The sequence below is a fragment of the Cetorhinus maximus genome, chromosome 5, assembly GCF_964194155.1.
Source record: "Cetorhinus maximus chromosome 5, sCetMax3.hap1.1, whole genome shotgun sequence".
In the NCBI taxonomy this organism is placed as follows: Eukaryota; Metazoa; Chordata; class Chondrichthyes; order Lamniformes; family Cetorhinidae; genus Cetorhinus; species Cetorhinus maximus.
Window position 1 is genome coordinate 87232321 of NC_135883.1, and position 19515 is coordinate 87251835.

Genomic DNA, 19515 nt, shown 5'->3' on the forward strand with positions numbered 1-19515 from the left:
TTATCAGTCCAGTAAAAATACCACTATGCCACCACTTCCCCTTATGCTAATTTTGCTAATCAACCTCTTGCAGGGAACTTTATCAAAAGCCTTCTGAAAATCCAAGTATACCATGTCCACCAACTCCCCTTTATCAATTTTGTTTGTAACATCCTCAAAAAACTCCAACAAGTTTGTCAAACATGATTTCCCATTCACAAATCCATGCTCATTATGCCCAATCAGATCATAATCATCCAAGTATCCATTTATCACATCCTTTGTAATAGATTCCAGAATTTTCCCTACTACTGATGTAAGGCTAACAGGTCTGTAGTTCCCTGTTTTCTATCTCCTTCTCTTCTTAAATTGTGAGGTGACATTTGCTATCTTCCAACCTACAGGAACCATTCCAGAATCTATAGAATTTTTAAAAATGATCACCGATGCATTCTCAATGGTTCTCAGTCACCTGCAGGAGTGAAAGGTGGCATCTATAGACCTTCGGTCTTTTTTTAAAATTCATTCATAGGATGTGGGCATCACTGCCTGGGCCAGCAATTATTGCCCATCCCTAATTGTCCTTGAGCAATGAATGGTTGCTAGGCCATTTCAGAGGGCATTTAAGAGTCAACCAAATTGCTGTGGGTCTGAAGTCACATGCAGGCCATCATATCTACTTTCCTAAAGGACATTAGTGAACCAGATGGGCTTTTATGACAGTTGACAACAGTTTCATGGTCAGCATCAGACTTTTAATTCCAGATTTTTTTTTAATTGAATTCAATTTTAACCATCTGCCATGGTGGGATTCGAACCCAAGGTCCCCAGAGAATCATCCCGGGTCTCTGGAGTACTAGTCCAGTGACAATACCACTATGCCGCCACCTCCCCATCTACATTGGCGCAGACCAGCAACGGATCGCTGCGGCTCTTCAGCAGCATGTGAGGGAGCCCCAGCTGCCCCTTCTTTCAGAGGGTGCTGTTGCCCCTTCTGTGCAGCCAGACGCCTCAGTTGCTCCCTTCTCTGTCGTCTTTGCTCTCTGTAAACCATGAGGCATACAGTTAGGTCACCAGTCTCCATGATCCTGATGTACTCCTTCTGCAGGATGAAAGAGAGAGACGTGTGAGTTAGCATGGGTGTACTAAGAACCTGTCTTGGTTGAGCCTGAAGGCCCAATAACCCATCCCAGAGAGTGCTGGCCACTACTTGGATGGCCAGAGATTAGTGCACTGCATGGCTGCCCGAAACCCCACCCATCTCCGCCCCACTCCACCTGACCAATTGGTGGCAGCTTTGCCTGTGGACTGCATGCTGTGCTCTCTGCTCAGGCGCAGGCATTCTCCTAACCCACGCTGCAAAGCTGCACTGTCACCTTGAACCATGAGGAAGCTGGTCCAATCTGGGATGATGACATTGCAAGGGGCTGTGAGTGCCTCCACCAGTGACTGCTCCATGGCCAGCTTTAGGAAGGAGATTGTACAACGTGCTCAGTCGTCCAACTATTCTGAAGTCCACTAAAATGCTCATTACTTGCAGTCTGTGCCTGAGGGGTGAAAAGCTCTGGAGGACTTGGTGGCATTTTAATGCCTCTGTGATGCTTGGGCAGTTAAGCTAGAGGCCCGACTCCAATCATATCAATGTGGCTGCGCCTGAACTGTCTCAGCTGCAGAGGAATGGTCATTTTATACAAGGTGTCCCTAATGTGTGGCCACTTCCCTCGCCCACCCCCCCAACCCCGCATGTGCTTGTGCGCTCATTCAACCTCAGGGCAACCTTTGCCACCCCCAAGTTGCCTCAACTCTGGGGCAGCCCTTAACCCCCCCTCCAAGTGTCCTCAACTGCAGGCAGCCCTTGCACCCCCCCCACCGCTTCGCGCCTCCCACAACATGCCTCAGCCTTGAAGTCCAATAGATGACTTGAGGGCGAGCGCTCCACAATGTACTATGTACTCACCTCTGAGTTCTCCTCAAAGTGCAGCTTGCCGAGTGCACACCTTTTATATGCTGTTGTGAAACACACTGGTGTGCAATTACGTACGTGAGTGGACAATCCAGTGTGGGGGATGATCCAACTAGCTGGCCTTATAATGATATGCTGATGTATTGCAATGAAGTTCCCAACGTCCGATGGTGAGAAAGGTGGCCTGCCATTGGCGGGCGGAGCAGATGATCGCAAACTGGTTTTACGATGTCGTGAAATCAATGTTTGACTTTCTTGCCATGTTGTCCGCTCACACCACCAAACATGCCTGATGCCAGCGGGCACGGAAAATCCCGGCCATGGAATATACAATGCAAGTCGCTGGACTGGATTTATCTTCTGTCAATGATTAGGAGCAGAAGTATTCTGACTGTGAAGTACAATTTTTTACCATCAGGTGTAACAAAGAAAGTGTATTCTTAAGAGACATGTTTACAAATAGACAGTGATTGCATGATATCATGGAGTTCCTCTCCAGCAGTCTGCCAGAAGCAAATCTTCAACAACCAAAGGAGGGGCGAATTGATTAATGTTACTGCTGATCATTGTTGAAAAATAATTGGTCCACTAGGAGTAGAGGAATGTCTCTTTCAATAAAAACCTACCTCGTTATCTCAGATTTTTATTTATTTTAAACAGCAGTAAAGCCCAAAGTAACAAGTGAGTGATTTTCATAGAGATTTTATTCTTGTCCTTTTTTGAGATTAGAGCTTTCATTCTTTGCATAAGCCATACAGTTAAATGGTTTGAGCTGCTGGCATAAAGAAGCAAAGTCGGCATGAAATTTTCATTTATGGCTCTTTGAATTTTCTAATAACTTTGCTTAGAGGTCTAATGTGAATCCAATTTGCTACTCCTCTTTTGATATATATATATAACATATAAAAAGGCACAGAATTAAATAGTTTTATACCCTGAATAAACAATTGTTATACTTTAGTGTAATATTGCGCTTTACTCAGGTTGTTACTTTTTGTAAAATGCTAACAGTTGTGTCTTCTTTCTCACCACTTATCCATTTGATTGGACTCAATACCACAGCCAAAACATTACATATATATATTAAATACATAGATATATATATGTGTACAAATGCTACTTTTTAGAGGCTCAATGAGATGAAATCAGGCTGGTTGGTTCACATGCCTATTTTTCAGTGTATTATATATCACCAGTTGGAGGCTTCAGTGTGGCTATCATTAGCATCATTGCATGATATTGATATCAATTAGGTGCTGATTCAATTTGCAAGTTCTTTGGAGTTACCCAAAGGAGGACAATGGAAACACTAGGGATGTCTTCAAAGCATCACTGAAGAGATCAAACATCCCCACCGACTCACAGGAGTATGACCATCCGAAAGGGTGAAAGTTTATTTGGGAAGGCACTGAATACATTGAGACACTTGGTTAGGAAAATGCAGAGATGAAGTTGGGGTGTCAGACAGAGCACACAAGCCTCCAAACAAGTGACCTAACTGACCCTTCAAGCTGCACCTGCCATGCATGTGGCAGAGTCTGCAGATCACGCATTGGGCTTATCAACCACCTCAAGAGCCCTTGAATCAGAACGGAAGCAAGTTACCCTCAATCGCAAGGAATTGCCTAAAAAAAAGGGTTACCCAAAGGTATACTGACCTTTTTATACTTTATTTTACTCTGAGGCATAGTTCCAATGAACCAAATCAAATTTGTAAGCTATAGCATCTTCACAGAGCTGACAGTCAAAACATGAACAACCAAAGTTTGATAAAAGTTTAGCATAACTTTCCTACTTTTCAATTCCACACCTCTCGAAATAAAGTATAGTGCTTGTTTTTTTTATTATTATAGCCTCTCTAACCTAACAATGTTTAGTGAATGATGTATTTGTACTCTTATTCCTCTACCCCATCTGGACTTTGACCTTCCAAATAATGAATTACCTCCCTATTCTTCCTACCAAAATGCACCATCTCACATTTATCCATGTTGAACTTAATTTGTCAATTATTTGCACATTCTGCAAGTTTATTAATATCCTCTTGTAATTTGTTGCATTGCTCCCCCATTTGATGTCATCTGCAAATTTGAGAATTGTGTTTTTGATTCCAAAGTCCAAATCATTAATGTAAGCTGTTTACAGCAGTGGTCCCAGCACTGGTCTTTATGGAACACTTTTTCCCATCTTCTACTACTCTGAATAACTACCCGTTATTTCCACTCTATCTTGAAGCCAGCCAGCAATCTATTCTGCTACTTATCCCCTAAGGCTGCATTCTCTGGCCTTATTCATTAGTCTATTATTAGACACCTTATAGAAGGCCTTCAGAAAATACAGTTAAGTTGCATCACCATTATCTACCCTTTCTGTTAGCTCCCCCAAAAGTTCAATGGGAAGGATTTTCCCCCCGTTGGGGGTGGGGGGAAGTGCAGGAGCGGGCACGTGCAGTGCGCCGCCATTTTAGGTGGGCGGGCCAATTAAGGCCCGCCCATGCTTGACGTCCGCCAGGAAGTGCTATGTGCTCCCTGTGCGGGCGGGGAGGGATTCCTTAGCAGAAAGTGCGCTCTTTCGTGCATGTGCGCAGAAGAGTGCACTCATCTCCCTGAGGCTAAGTGCTGCCTCAGGGAGATCGGCGCCAAATTTAAAAATGGTAAATGTACAATACTAAAATTTCCCTGACATGTACCTTCATGTGACACTGTCACATGTGTTGGGACATGTCCATCACTTTTAATCAAACTTTTATTAAATTTTTAAAAACCCTCATGAAACCTCATCCTGCCTGTGGATGAGGTTTCATGCTTTTTCCTAAGCCCGCCAGGGCTCCCGGCCTGCCCACCAATCTTAAGGTTGGACGGGGAGGTCCTTTAACTACTGTAATTAGTTTTTAATTGGCCTCAATTGACCTTTGACAGGTCAGCGGACGCACAGCTGATTCAGCTGCTTCCCCGCCAACCTGAAAATTGAAATGACACGGGGTGACATTGGGAGTTCCGTCATTTTACGCGTCGGCGAGCGCCCCCCACCCCCACCACCCCCCTCACTCTCCGGCCTAAATATCCTGGCCAATAAAGTTGGCCAAGCAAGATTTTGCCTTTTGAAATCCATGCTGACTATTTGTTATTATATTTATCTTTTCTAGTTCTTCTATTCTCTCCTTTCTTAGGAATCCCATTATTTTTCCCACCACCAATGTTAATCTGACTAGTCTATAGTACCCTAGGCATGTTCTGTCCACGTTCTTTAATATAGGAATTACATCAGCTCTTCGCCACTGTTTTGGCACTACACCTTTTATAACAAATTATTAAATATGTGCAGTAATTCCTCTGTTATCTCTTCCCAGCTCCTTTTGAACTAGGTAGATAGTCATCATAGTTTGTAGGCAGGAGCAGAAACTGATAGTGGTCAGGTGACAAGTGTATTAGTCGCATTGAGGTCTAAATGATTCACTGGACCTTTCTTGGGTTGTATTCATAATATTCTCAGCTGGATTCACATCCACTTGAAAATTTTACTGGCCACAAAAGAAGCAGTAAATTGGTGGGTCTAGCAGCTATTGCTTCATTTTTGTGTCACATTAATTATTGCATGCATACATGAAATATGTTGAATGTTTCTCTTATGAGACCAATATCTGGTCAATATTCATATACAATGGAATTATGATTAACATTAAACCAAATTCAATTGTTCACCAAATATTTAGGGGCAGAAGCTGTGAAGCAAGTGAAACAGAAATCTACAAAGAAAGGTAACACAAATATATAATCTGTGAGAGCTTTACATATGTTTCTAACCTCTTGGTTCTCCTTCCTTCCATTGATCAAAGCACAAAACTACCAGGGTTTTTGAAATTGATGGATAATCATGTCTATAAATCTGCACACCAGTTTGCTCCTTCTCTTGTCAATGGAATGAAAATGGAGTTTAGTCTAGTTAAACCAAAGTTTATCCATCCAGGGCCAACTTACAGAAATCAATTTACAATTTTGCCATAATAAAGCTCATGGTGAAGAATAATTATAATAATCAATAAAGAGACGTTCAAATTTTAAAAAATTTACCTCGTGAACTCATTTGCCTAGGAAATAGGCCATGTTGTGTCCATTTTCAGGTGTTACGGAGCCTCAGTTATGAAGATTGATTGGAGAAGTTGGGATACTTTTCCTTGGGGAAAGGAAGGCTGAGAGGAGATTTGATAGAAGTATTCAAAGTCATCAGAGGCTTGGACAGAGTAGATAGGGGGAAACTGTTCCCATTGGCGGAAGGATTGAGAACCAGAGGGCACAAATTTATGGTAATTGGTAAAAGAAGCAACGGCGATATGAATTTTTTCACACAGTGAGTGGTTACAGTCTGGAATGTACTGCCTGAGAGTGTGGTGGAGGCAGGTTCAATTGAAACATTGAAGAGAGAATTAGATGGTTATTTGATACAAAACAATCTGCAGGGTCAATTGGAGAAGGAAGGAGAATGGCAGTAGGTGAATTGCTCATTCAGAGAGCCGATACAGGCAGAATGGGCTGAATGGCCTCCTTCTGCGCTGTAACAATTCTGTGATTCTGTGCTTCCTACCTAGTGGGCAGGAAATCATACAGGCTATAAACAAACAAGAGGCATCATGACTGGGACAGGTGTTAGGCCCTGCTGCACCATTACACTTAGGGAACCAGACATACAGATTTCCTGCAGAAAAATGGTAGGTTACTAACCTGTAAATCACCCTCCCAAGCATCACTACTCCATTCCCGCACTGCCCCTTACCCAGGCCCAAGCTAATTGATTTCCAGGCCTTGGCCTAGCCCTTTGATCTTTCAATCTCTCTTACCCATGCCTGAGGTCATCCATTACTCCTACTCTAGCAGTGGCCCGTACCTCGCACCCTTAGATACTTGTGTCTACTCCTGCAACACTAATGGAATGAACTCTGAGGTCTAATATCTGGGGCTCCTCAGACCTAACCATTTGTGCACAAGCCAAGTTTTCAAAAATGGACGCCCTTGAGTTTCTAGTCATTGGTACATGAACATGACTATTGACAATTAAAAGTATGTTAGTTGCGTCTAGTGCTTTTGCAGAAGCAAAGATCAGAATTATGTTCAGCAGCAGTAGGTGTATCTTTAAACACAAAGCCTATTGCAGTGTGGAGTTCACAGAACCAGGTGTCTGCTATCTTCTTGGAGACATATGGCAGGAATTTTGGTGTCCATGTTTTCATTATTGGACGTTGTTGAATAGACTTGACAAAGCCAGAAGCAATTGAGTAACCTCCAAGAATAAGAATGTATGATTGATGTAATATTGTGAAAGGCAAGATTATACCTGAATCTCTGCAATATTCAGTAGTGGGTTAATGAATTTTAGTAATTCACATGTCTTGTGTTGTGTACAGCATTTAACTGTTTCCAAGGATTATTGTTCTCCTGTACATGGGCACTTAGTAAACTTCTAAATTATGCCAGGAGGAATGACAAGATCTATCACTAACTTGCAGATGCCACAAACGTTATTAATTCTGGTGTTTCACCAGAATTGAAACTAGAAATAATGCGCAGGAGCAGTAGCAGCACACAAGGGGACCATTTTGACTTTGGCCACTATGGTTTTCGTTTCTATTGACATCAACATATGACTTCACACGAGTTTTAGAAATTGAGCTGTGGACCTTTTCAAATCTCTTAGTATGTATGGGTGGGTTTCTAGAAACCTGGAATAAACAATGCAAGATGTTGGACTGGATTTATCTTCTGTTAGGAGCAGAAGTGTCCTGACTGTGAAGTACAAATTGTTACCACCAGTTACAACAAAGGAAGTGTATTTTTAAGAGACATGTTTACAAATAGACAGTGAGTGCATGACATCATGAAGCTACTCTTTAACAAAGTGCCTGAGGCAACCTTTAGCAACCAAAGGAGGGGCAAATTGATTGATGCTAATGCTGAGCACTGTTGATAAACAAATGGTCCATCAGGAGTAGGGACCTTTCTCTTCCAATAAAAACCTACCATGATATCACAGATTTTTATTCTTTTTCTTCAACAGCGGTAAAGACCAAAGTAACAAGTGAGTGATTTGCGTCGAGATTTTCTTCTTGTTCTTTGTTGAGATTAAAGCTTTCATTCTTTGCAAAAGCTATACAGTTAAATGGTTTGAGCTGCTGGCATATACAAAGCGAAAGTCTGCATGAATTATCCGTGTACTGCTGTTTGAATCTTCCCCACTCCACTTTTCAATAGGCACACAGGAAAAATGTTGGGAGTGAATCATTCCAGATATGAGAAGGCAGTGCAAGGATAGATACAAGGGCTACAAGTGGGACTATGATTGCATTTAGCAGGAGAATCTGCAAGTGAATTGGGAGAGTTTTTTCACTTAATGTATTCACTTTTTGGACCTGATGGATTGAGAGGGAAGGTGGCCTGGAGATATGACTATAGTGACATTTGAGGACTCCAGTATAGCACCTGGAGCTCACTGTCCCCCATCGGCATAGTGCATTTTGGAGGAGGCTCCTACTCCAGTGAAGAGGGAAGGAGAAGGAGACAGAGGAGAGCAGCTGTCCAGGGACAGGTACGCCCTGCTATCCAGGCATGTGAGAACCTGCTGCTGCGCAAGGGCCTGCAGAGGAGAGACAGCTACAGCAGGGAAGCTGAGGTAGGGGAAGTTACTATCCTGCCCACAGATTGCATAGGCAAAGGATGACTTCCTTTCAATTGTGAGAGTACCAGTATCTTTACAGACTCTGTCTCTCCGGGGAGACAGTCATGTCCCCCTTTGACAATAGGCTGGGAGATTAGTTCCAAGGGCATTGATGGCCACCCTATGCCTGTCACTTTGAAGCTAACAGTGGCCTTGAACTTTTTTTGCATCAGGGTCATTCCAGGCACCAGCCAGAGACCTTTGCAGTATCACTCAACCAGTGGCATATCATTGATTAAAGGTAGTGGCAAATGCAATGTTCTAGTGAGCCAATGGATTCATTAGATTCAGTGCAGATCTTGAGAGGCAGACCAAAAGAGCCAGAAACTTTGCAAGTATTGCAAATGAAAGCCATGCATCTACCAAGGCCATCACTGAGCAGAGCATTGGTCTGCTTAAAATGAGATTTTGAGATTTCAATGTTTGGATCATGTAGGTGGCTCTTTGCAATATCCTCTGCCTCATGTCTCACTCATCATCCTGGTCTGCTGTGTCTTACACACCCTGGCACTGCAAGGGAAAGGGAAGGCTCTGGCAAAGGATGATCTAATGGAGCAAGCCACATCCTCTGACAGCGAGTCTCAAGATGAGCCTGAGGATTGGGGTGGGAGGAGGCATGCCAGCCAGCTGCAGAATCCAGCATATAACAGGCTTTGGAGAGCAGAGAGATGTGGAAGTCTCTTATAATGTGAAGGTTTAACTAGTAATGTGGAATATATGATAACGTTTTTGCCTCACTCAACCCTTCTTAATATTGTTAGGAAAAATAGAGACAGTTTAAGTAAGTTATGTTGGTATTTATAGGTGTTAGGAATGAGTTTTAACATTAATGATTAAGTTTGATTTGTATTTCTGTATGTGTGTGTTAAGAAAGGTCAAATGGAGTTTTAGTTTCACTTTAAAAAGGTGTTTGCGTTTCTAACGAGGTTTTACGATTTAAGCTAAATTAAACAAACAAGGGTAGAAGAATTGGACTGATGCCTAGCCAGGGTCCAGAGAGGCAGGTTCCTCCTTCAGACACACACACAGAAGGAGAGAAACAGCAGTTTTGATTTGGAAGCTGTGAAGTTCAGTTGGTTTTTGAAAGCTACTGCCAGGAGAGACTGCAGCAAAGGGGACAGATAGCCAGTCCCAAGCTACATAGAAACCCCAAAATCCAGGGGAGTGGAAGAAGAGAAAGACCCAAGAAGACCTTCTAGTCATAGGATGGACAGGAACCTGGAAAAGGTCCTGTTAAGTGAAGCTAAGAGTGAGGGGCATAGAGAAAGGCTCCAAGCTTCAGATTTAAAGAGACAAAAGGTCCAGAAAACAGATTTAAAGTGAGAACAGCTTACAAGAGGCAAGAAGGTCCAAAGAGACAGCTGAAGGCCTGTAACCCTTGCTATGGGCATGTGATGCAGTGGTGTACTGTTGACAGCTTAGTCGGTGAGAGAGAGTGCATGGAAGACAGCTTAAATGCATGTGGTGACCCAGGGAAGAGGAACACCGGAAGGAGAGTTCGAAACCCTGGAGGTGAACCCTTGCAGAAGATGTCTGAGAGAAAGTGTTGGCTTGGGAGAAGATTCCAAAGTGAGGTCTTGGAGAGTGGAGCTTGGAAACCTTTGTGTGAAAGATAGAGTTCAGTGAGAGATTGGCTCATGGTGTGACAAGCATCTAGGGGGAGTTGAGAAGAGATCCATAGCACTTGGTTTCAGAGTGTGCTGTGTCTGACCACAGGGTGCCATAGATTTACATGCACTGTGTATTTAATGTGGAAATTAAAGTATACGATAGCTTTTGTAACTTGTGTTATCCTTACAGACCTGTATATATCTGTAAAGGTATAGTTGTAGGTGAAGGAGTATTGTAATATCGTTCATCTTTTCTTGTTGAATAAATGTTTTATTATTTTGTTAAAAGTTCATCAGCTGACCCCTGTGACTCCGTTCAGTAGCTACTCTCCACATATCTAAACAAACAAAATAAAAGTTAGGATCTATCAAGCTGGGTTCCACCCTGGGATCGGGTTTGTCAATGGGTAATCTCAGCTGGGGTCATAACAGTATCTCCCATGCGTCAAACACCAGGGCCATCTGGGCATGTGACAATGGTGAGGTGCAATATAAGGCCATTCACAGGGGCTCACATTAGCACAAACTCTCTTGATAGCAGCCAGTCCATCCAAATCCAAACCAGGGCAACACACACATAAAACACAAATGAAATGAGAGGAGCAAGTACACAATACACCATCATCTAATACATAATAGAAGCAAAATTTTTCCAAACAAAAAAAAACTACAAATCTCCCTTGTGAACCCATGTATGACTAATACGTTTTCTTCAATCTTTTACCATTGCTATGGCATGGTGTTTGGCAATGGAATGCATGACAGAACATATACCCAGTATCCAATCAGTGAGCTGCTGGATTTGGTCCTCCGTCATAGTTGTCAGTCTCTCAATGGTCAAAGTCACGTGTTCTGATGAGCGGGTGATCTCAGTGCTCATGGCCAAGATGAATTCCTCCACTTTCTGTGCCAGTACAAGCAGCCCTCCTGGAAGCTCTGCCACATCTCCAGACCTTGTGCCGAATGTCCTACATCTGCTGCCTGATAGGTAACTCCAGAGGCTCGTCATCAGCCTGGGGCTCAGCATCTCTGTTGTCTCCAGCACTCCTCAGAGAGTCAGAGGCCTGCACTATCTCAATCTCTGACAGCTGGTCTTGCAGCTGTGATGTGCTTCACCAGTGTGTAGACCCACTTCAGCTGACTCATGTATGCCCACCGAGGTGCATGTATCTGCACTGGTGCTAGGTGCAGCACAAAGATCTGACAGTGCACCCTCTGAGGCTCCCTCCTCCTCCTCAGATGTTAAAGTTGGTCTCTCAGGACCGGTACCAGCAGTTGCTGAGGTTTCACCTGTGAGGTAAACTAACAAGGATAATGAAGAGCACCATTATCATTTGAGATGATTTCAGAGATACATCCTTCCTTCAAATACACATTCTTGCCATTGGAAAATTCTCACCAGGATTTCACCCTCAGTACCCTCCTAAATTGAGACAAACACTCCTCTCCAAATGCTGCAAGCTGCCAAAGTCAAATACATTAATGCTCCTTCCTTTCCTCCTTCCCCAATTTGCCCCCCAGTGCCCATCAGCACAATGTTTCCAGGAGAGAGCTATGAGCCCTGGGAATCCCACCACCCTGTGGCCATCCTCCAGCCTTCCCATGGCCAATGGCCCTACACCGTTGGTTGGCACCATCTCCAAAACCACCACTTCCAGAGTAGTCAAAATGGCCAGGTTTCGCACTCATCCTCCAGTCTGTGACCTCTCACGGGCATTATGTGCCCTCTTCTCCTGTAAAGAAAAAGGGACATTGTCTTGAATCTTCTGTGACAAGATTATGCTTTTACTGCTGCACCCTGTGACATGTTGCAATGTCCTTTGGAAACTAACAGATCTTGCACTTCAGAACCTGCCCCTCGCCCCTCAGAATCCACCTCTGCTATGCAGTGTGGCAGGTCTGCTTCATGCCGATTTTGCACTTTGCCCAGACACTAGATAATCCCACATTTGACCCACTTCACACCCTCACACTCTCCCATTTGGGTCCATCTACAAAATGATTATGCACTCATCCTTGCCAATTGTAAGGGGCCATTTAGCCTCTTACAGCACTGCAGCCAGGTCCTTTGGACAACCCCGTGGCTGCTGACTTCCTCTGCAACTTGTGTCCAGGCTTCTTAGGTCTCGTAGGGAGACAGCCTCTTCCTACCCCTTGGCATGAGAGCCTCCTGCTGACTACTTACAGCCTGAAGGAGGACTCACAGTGAATCAGCATCGAACCGTGGGGCCATCCTTGGTCTGGGATGCTCCATTTCTCCTCCATTATTCCTGGCAGATGAGGATGTGATAGTGCTGCAATTGGTCAGATTGACTTTTAGCCTATGTGGAAGAGACAAACAGAATTAAAGGGTAGAATATTGTCCAGGTCTTGCTGCATATCGACACGGACTGCTTCTGTATCTGAGGAGTCACAAGTGGTGCTGGACATTGTGCAATCATCAGTGAACTTCCCCACTTCTGACCTTATGATCGAAGGAAGGTCATTGATGAAGCAGCTGAAGATGGTTGGGCCTAGGACACTACCCTGAGGAACTCCTGCAGCGATGTTCTGGAATGCGACGATTGACCTCCAACATCCACAGCCATCTTTCTTTGTGCTAGTTATGATTCCAACAAGTGGAGAGTTCTCCCCCCCGCGATTCCCTTGATTCCAGTTTTGCTCGGGCTCCTTGATGCCACACTCGGTCAAATGCTGCCTGGATATCATTGGCAGTCAATCTCACCTCACCTCTGGAGTTCAGCTCTTTTGTCCATATTTGAACCAAGGTCAGGAGCTGAGTGACCCTGGTGGAACCCAAACTGAGTGTCAGTGAGCAAGTTATTGCTAAGCAAGTGCCGCTTGATAGCACTGTTAATGACCCCTTCAGACACTTTACTGATGATCAAAAGTAGACTGATGGGGCGGTAATTGGATGGGTTGAATTTGTCCCGCTTTTTGTGTACAGGACACACCTGGGCAATTTTCCACATTGCCGACTGTATTGTAACAGCTTGGCTAGGGGTGTGGCAAATTCTGGAACACAATTCAGTACTATTGCCGGAATATTGTTAGGGCACGTAGCCTTTGCATTATCCAGTGGCTTTAGCCATTTCTTGATATCACGTGGAGTGAATCAAATTGGGTAAAGACTGGCATCTGTGATGCTGGGGACCTCAGGAGGAAGCCAAGATGGATCTCCACTTGGCACTTCTGGCTGAAGATTGTTGCAAATGCATCAGCCTTATCTTTTGAACTGATGTGCTGGGCTCCTCCATCATTGAGGATGAGTAGATTTGTGGTGCCTCCTCCTCCAATGAGTTGTTTAATTGTCCACCATTCACAACTAGATGTGGCAGGACTGTGGAGCTTAGATCTGATCTATTGGTTGTAGGATCACTTAATTCTATCTATCATTAGCTGCTTATGCTGTTTGGCATGCAAGTAGTTCTTTGTTGTAGCTTCACCAGGTTGAGACCTCATTTTTTTAGGTATACCTGGTGCGGCTCCTGGCATGCCCACCTGTACTCTTCATTGAACCAGAGCTGATACCCAGGCTTGATGGTAATGGTGGAGTGGGGAATATGCCAGCCATGAGGTCACAGATTGTAGTTGAGTACAATTCTGCTGCTGCTGATGGCCCACAGCACCTCATGGCTACCCAGTCTTGAGTTGCTGTATCTGTTTGAAATCTATTCCATTTAGCACAGTGGTAGTGCCACATAACACGATGGAGCTTATCCTCAATGTGAAGATGGGACTTCGTCTCCACAAGGACTGTGCGGTGGTCAATCCTACCGATAGTGTCATGGACAGATGCATCTGTGGCAGGCAGGTTGATGAGTATGATGTCAAATATGTTTTTCCCTCTTGTTGGTCCCCACCACCTGCCACAGGCCCAGTCAAGCAGCTATGCCCTTTAGGACTCAGCCCGCTGAGTCTGTGGTGGTGCTACTGACCCACTCTTGGTGATTCACATTGAAGTCCCCCACCCAGAGTACATTCTGTGCCCTTGCCACCTTCAGTGCTTCCTCCAAGTGGTATTCAACATGGAGGAGCTCTGATTCATCAGCTAGGAGGAGGGAGGGAATAGTGGGTGGAACAGCAGGAGGTTTCTTTGTCCATGTTTGACCTGATGGCCTGAAACTTCATGGGGTCCGGAGTCTATGTTGAGGACTCCCAGGACAGCTTCCTCCTGACTGTATACAACTGTGCTGCCACCTCTGCTGGGTCTGTCTTGCCGGTGGGACAGGCCATACCCAGGGACGGTGATAGTGGTGTCTGGGACATTATCTGTAAGATATGTAAGGTTTGTCAGCAACCTCATGCCTGTTTTTGCTGTAACTCTGAATTAAGTATTGCTGAATGGGTTTGGTTCACTTACCTAGCTGTTAGCTCCCAGATTGCTGGTAACAGTCAAGCTGCTGTTGGTTACCTGTAGGGGTATTCTGTGCTCCTCACTGGCCCGGCCTTCATGTTGTTCAAAAGAGACTTTTAAAATGCATATTTTTGGATTGCTAGACTGGTTGGCTTGGATCGGTTTTAACCCCTCGCTGTCCACCTCTATAACCTGTGATTTTATTAGCTCCAACCCAGACACACTTACAAATCTGAATTCTAGGAAGTTAGGGAGCTTAATCGGATTTTTGCCTCCTGTAGGAATTCTGGTTTCACGTCCGGTACTTCACTTGTAGTAAATTTTAAAACTTGGTCTGTTTCCTCTTGCTTGTCAGTGGTGCACCCTGAATGAGTTTCACTGCTTTGCCCCTTATGATCTCCAAAGTAATGCCTGCTTTGGAGCAGGTTCTCCTCTCATCCTCTTTTCTTTTGGGAATGGGCATTCTGCCAACCTGTTCCATGTCCCCTGAAACAGTACTGCCCAGAAGTGAATGTTCAGCTCTTGTTGTCCTCCCCTGTGGCTCTTCAATTGAGTGAGGAATCACCCTCTCTCTTTCTTGGTCTATTTGGGAACTTCCCTGGCCCCTATTTAAATCTACCATGAAGCTGTCTGCTTAACAGATCACTGGCTCGCTTCCTCCATCATTTTTAATCTTTACAGGCCACTCCAGGACCTCTTTTACTCCTGCTGGCTTGCCTTTGGCCATTTCAAACATAAATGGCTACCCTTTAGCCACATCCACTCTCACAGATCCTATCGCACCCTGCATGATGTCCGAACCCCTCTCGGTTCCCTGTAATCTTACAAATTACTGCTGGCTTTCTCCAGCCTCTTCAGCCTTTCTAGGCTGTGCCTGACCTTTTGGGAGTACTATTCTCCAGCCTGCCTCAGCTGCTTCTAGATTCTCGAGAAAGGCCTCAGCTAAGCGAACAGCAGGGTCATCTGTCTGCAATGCCACTTCAGTCTCCTCTGACAGAGTTTGTCTGGCCATAGACTGGGTTACCACACAGTTGGGGAAAATGCCAGGCACTTTTTCCTGCAGCTTTTTTGTCTCCCTGACCTTGGTTGACTTCTCTGAGACTACTGGGGACGCTGTCACTTTTGATCCCACCAGTCAATGCCGAAGAGCAGGTCGATCCCGTCCACCAGCAAACTGTGGACGACTTCCACAGTCACCGGTCCTGACACAATGTTGCACTCCAGGTGCACCCAGTATAAGGGGGTGGATTGTACCCTTCTTCCATACCCTTTACAAACACTCTGACACTTACTGTGCTGTCTGGTGGAAAGAACTTGCCATTTCCAAGCAGTAGAGTTTGGCCGCCCCTCAGTATCACCATAGGCTTACTCGCCTCGCTCTTCCTTTGGATACAAAATTCTTGTAACTCTTGGGGATTTTAAAAAACTCACCCGTGCTCTCAGCAGTGCGTCTACAGGGTTTTGCTACCAAAGTTAGAGCCATAATCTGGTCTGCTATGCTTTCTGTTTGACTCCCATTTTCTGTGCAGGGTTTGTGTACCCCAACAAATCCCATGGGTTTTTCCCATAACCTCCAGCAATCAGCACGGAGGTTTCCTTTACAGCAGTTAAAACACACAGGCTTCTTAGCCTCACTCCTCTTCTCAGCACCATCCTTTCTGGCCTAAGGAGGGCCCCCTGTATTTCCAGCTGTGCCTTCTCTTCCATGAGTGCTCAGTTTCCCATCGCTCTCCCATCTTCTATTCTTCTCAGTTGGTTGGGAAGGATATCCTTTGGGATGAGGGTTAGTGGGAAAGCTCATAATCATTGCCAGAGTTTCTGCCTGCCTGGCCCCTATTACTCTCTGTTCTGTATGTGCATTCTTATTGGGAAGGGTATGGAAATTTGAAATCCTTGAGGAGAATTATTTCACAAAAGTTTTCACAAGTGACCTCAATTTTAAGTGCCCATACCCATTGGTTTAAAGCAAGCTGCTTAAGCTCTTCAAATTCTAGGTATGTCTGGTCAGGCCATTTCCTGAGGGTATGGAATTTCTGATGGTATGCCTCCGTCTCTAACTGGTATGCACTTAAAATAGCCCTTTCTGCTGCCTCATAGCTTGTTGCATTTCCCTCAGGCAAGAAGGAGTAAGCCTTGTGAGCTTTTCTAGTCAGCTTGCTTTGCAAAAGCAGGGACCAGTGTTGGGCTAGCCATTTTACCTGCTGGGCTACCCTTTCTAAAGAGATAAAGAAGGGGCACCTACCTTGTCTTCATCAAATTTACAGATTAAATGGGCAAACTTGAATACCTCAGCCCTTAAGCCTGAGCTAGGGGTGTCTTCAATGGACGCAGTGGGATCCTCCCTTCTCAGCTAGAGCTGTTTTAATTTAACTCAGTTTCTTTCTGTCTTCTTTGGAACTCTCTCTCCTCATTCTGTTCCTGACTCTCTCTTTTTCCCTTTTCTGGAATTTCCCCTTGCCTCCCTCTCTCTCTCTTTTGCCCTTTCTTCAAATTCCAGTTCCAATTGTTGCTGCTCCAATCTTAATTTCTCTACCGCTAATTTATCTATTTCAGTATCATCATTTCCACCTCTAGATGTTTCCACCACCCATTTTAAAATTTCTGTTTTTCTGGCTTTCGGACAGAACTCCACTCTAAGTGGCGAGCTATACCTTTGAATCCTTTCAAAGACAGTGCCCTTAACTTCTTGCCAGTTATCTCATCTTGGTTTATGAAAGCATTGACATTGAATGTGGTTTTTTAGCACTTTGGTATTATAGATCCAAGAAAACCTTTTGCAGTTTTTAAGTTGTTTTTGAAGGATCAATTTACTTTCCCCATTGTATTTCTTTCATCAGTCTGTGGGAACAATTTCTGGATAAAAGCACCCAATTTTGTTATGGCCAGGTGAGAAGGAGAATACTGACTCCTTTCTATTCAACCTCCTCGGTTGGTCACGACAAAGGTTTAAGTTTCTTTTTCATGAGGACATGCCTTTTCCAAATCAGAATGTATTTAACTATTTATGCAGTGATCAAGAAAGAGCTAATCAAACAAGGCTTCTGAGTTAAAGAAAGAAAGAGCAAACTTATTCATCACTAAGCCTGAGAAAAAAAAGATAATAAAAACGCAACGTCACACACACACAGGTATCAGAAATAAGGGAAGTTAGAGTCCAATAAAAAAAGTTACAACAATATATGGTGAAGGGTCCTTTGCTTGTCCTGGAGGCATTGATTGTTGAATGCTGTGGCCAATTTGGATTAGCTGGTTTCTTGGATGCAGTCAAATGTAGAAGATGTTGCAATTATTATGAGATCTCGGTTTGCTGGTAGATTTCTACTAAAGTTATCTTCTGAATTGGTTAATACACTTGTTGCAAAAGAGACAGAGGGAGAGAGCATGGCTTTCCAGCCTGTTTCCTTTGCTGAAAACTTTCTTGACACTCCCTGTGTCACTTGCAATCTCTTTTAGCAATAGCTACAGTCTGGCCTGTTATACTTGATCCATTGTGAATTTCCAAGGGGGTTTTGGGTGGGTCTGCCTGTGGCAGCCATTGTTTCAGTATCCAGAACTTTGCATTTTAATGTTTCAATGGGTCCTTGAAGGTTTGTTTGTTTTTTGCCTCCACATTGGAAGGTGGCCTTGCATTTTTAAGTAGCTTGTTCTGTCTGATTTCAAATTGCAAAATTTCCAGTCAGTTGAAAGTTTGAAAACCAGTTTTTCAGAAGTGAAGGGCCATAGCCTCATGATAGGTCTCACTGAATTTCCTGCACCAATCGAACTGTGCTGATGCCCAGGAACCCTCTGTGCATTTTTCTTGCATTGGAAGCTGGTTAAACTGAGGGAAAGCTGCTAGCTTTGTAAAATACACCGAGACCTGCCTTCCTTTCTACCCGCACAGCCTGGTGTGACCCATGAGCGGACCTGTGCCATCATAGTTTGTAGGTAGACACAGGAACTGATGCTGGTCAGGTAATGAGCATATCAGTGGCGTTGAGATTTAAATGATTTCACTTGACCCCTCTTGGGTTGCATTCATGAGAATCTTGCCTGGGTGCACTCCTGCTTGAAAATATTACTGTCCTTAAAATAAGCAGTAAATGGTTGTAGTTAGCAGCCATTTTTGTGGCCACGACCACTTTGATGTGTGAATATTAATTGTTGCATGTATACGTAAAATACACTGAATGTTGCTCTTGTGAAACTAATATCTGCTCAATATTTGTGTACAATTCAAGTATGATCAATATTGAACCTAATTTGAATGTTCACCATATGTTTAGAGGCAGAAACTGTCAAGCAAGAGAAACGAAAATCTACAGAGAAAGGTAACACAAAAGTTCAACCAATGAGATCTTTATGATCTTTACCTGTGTTTATAACCTCCCAGCTCGCCTTCCCTCTAATGCTAAAAGTACAAAACTATCACTGAGTCTCTGGGGATGGATTGGTTATCATGTCTAGCAGTCTGCAATCCAGCAACTGGATTTTACCAGCCTTCTGGTGACAGGTTGGGAGGTAGCTGGGACTGTAAAATGGTGAGGGTAGGCATGAGGTAGAGAAGCTGCCACCTTTCTGCTGTCATGACATTCTGCTAGTGGCAGGGAAGGTAGAGGATGGGCAATCGAAGGCTTCTTCCCTCTGCTGCTGCTATTGGACCCTCCGCCACATGGGCAGAGCACGTGGTGAATCCTGGCAGCCTCCCTGTGGGCTCAACGGGGGTGGGGGAGGGGGTTGCTTGGCCTTCCTAATCAGGCAGTCGGTGGCCCACAAAGGGACCCCCTCCCCCAGCGGCAATGGCCACCGCTGCGACAACAGCCCTCCCTGCACTACCAAATCCCCCCACCCATTCTGGGGCTTGCCTAACAGCACCACTTAACATGTTCTGAGGGCAGCTTTCATCCCTGCATCTTCTCACA

General features: G+C 44.4%; 1 protein-coding gene across 1 annotated transcript in view; it reads left to right on the forward strand.

Annotated features, from left to right (window-relative positions):
• The window catches only part of trdn (triadin), a 565816-nt gene that overhangs the window by 491353 nt on the left and 54948 nt on the right, over positions 1-19515 (forward strand). The window contains exons 33-36 of the mRNA XM_078542852.1: positions 2603-2623; positions 5655-5699; positions 7991-8011; positions 18880-18924. Coding sequence (XP_078398978.1) covers positions 2603-2623; positions 5655-5699; positions 7991-8011; positions 18880-18924 — 132 coding nt within the window. The remainder of the gene's footprint in view (positions 1-2602; positions 2624-5654; positions 5700-7990; positions 8012-18879; positions 18925-19515) is intronic.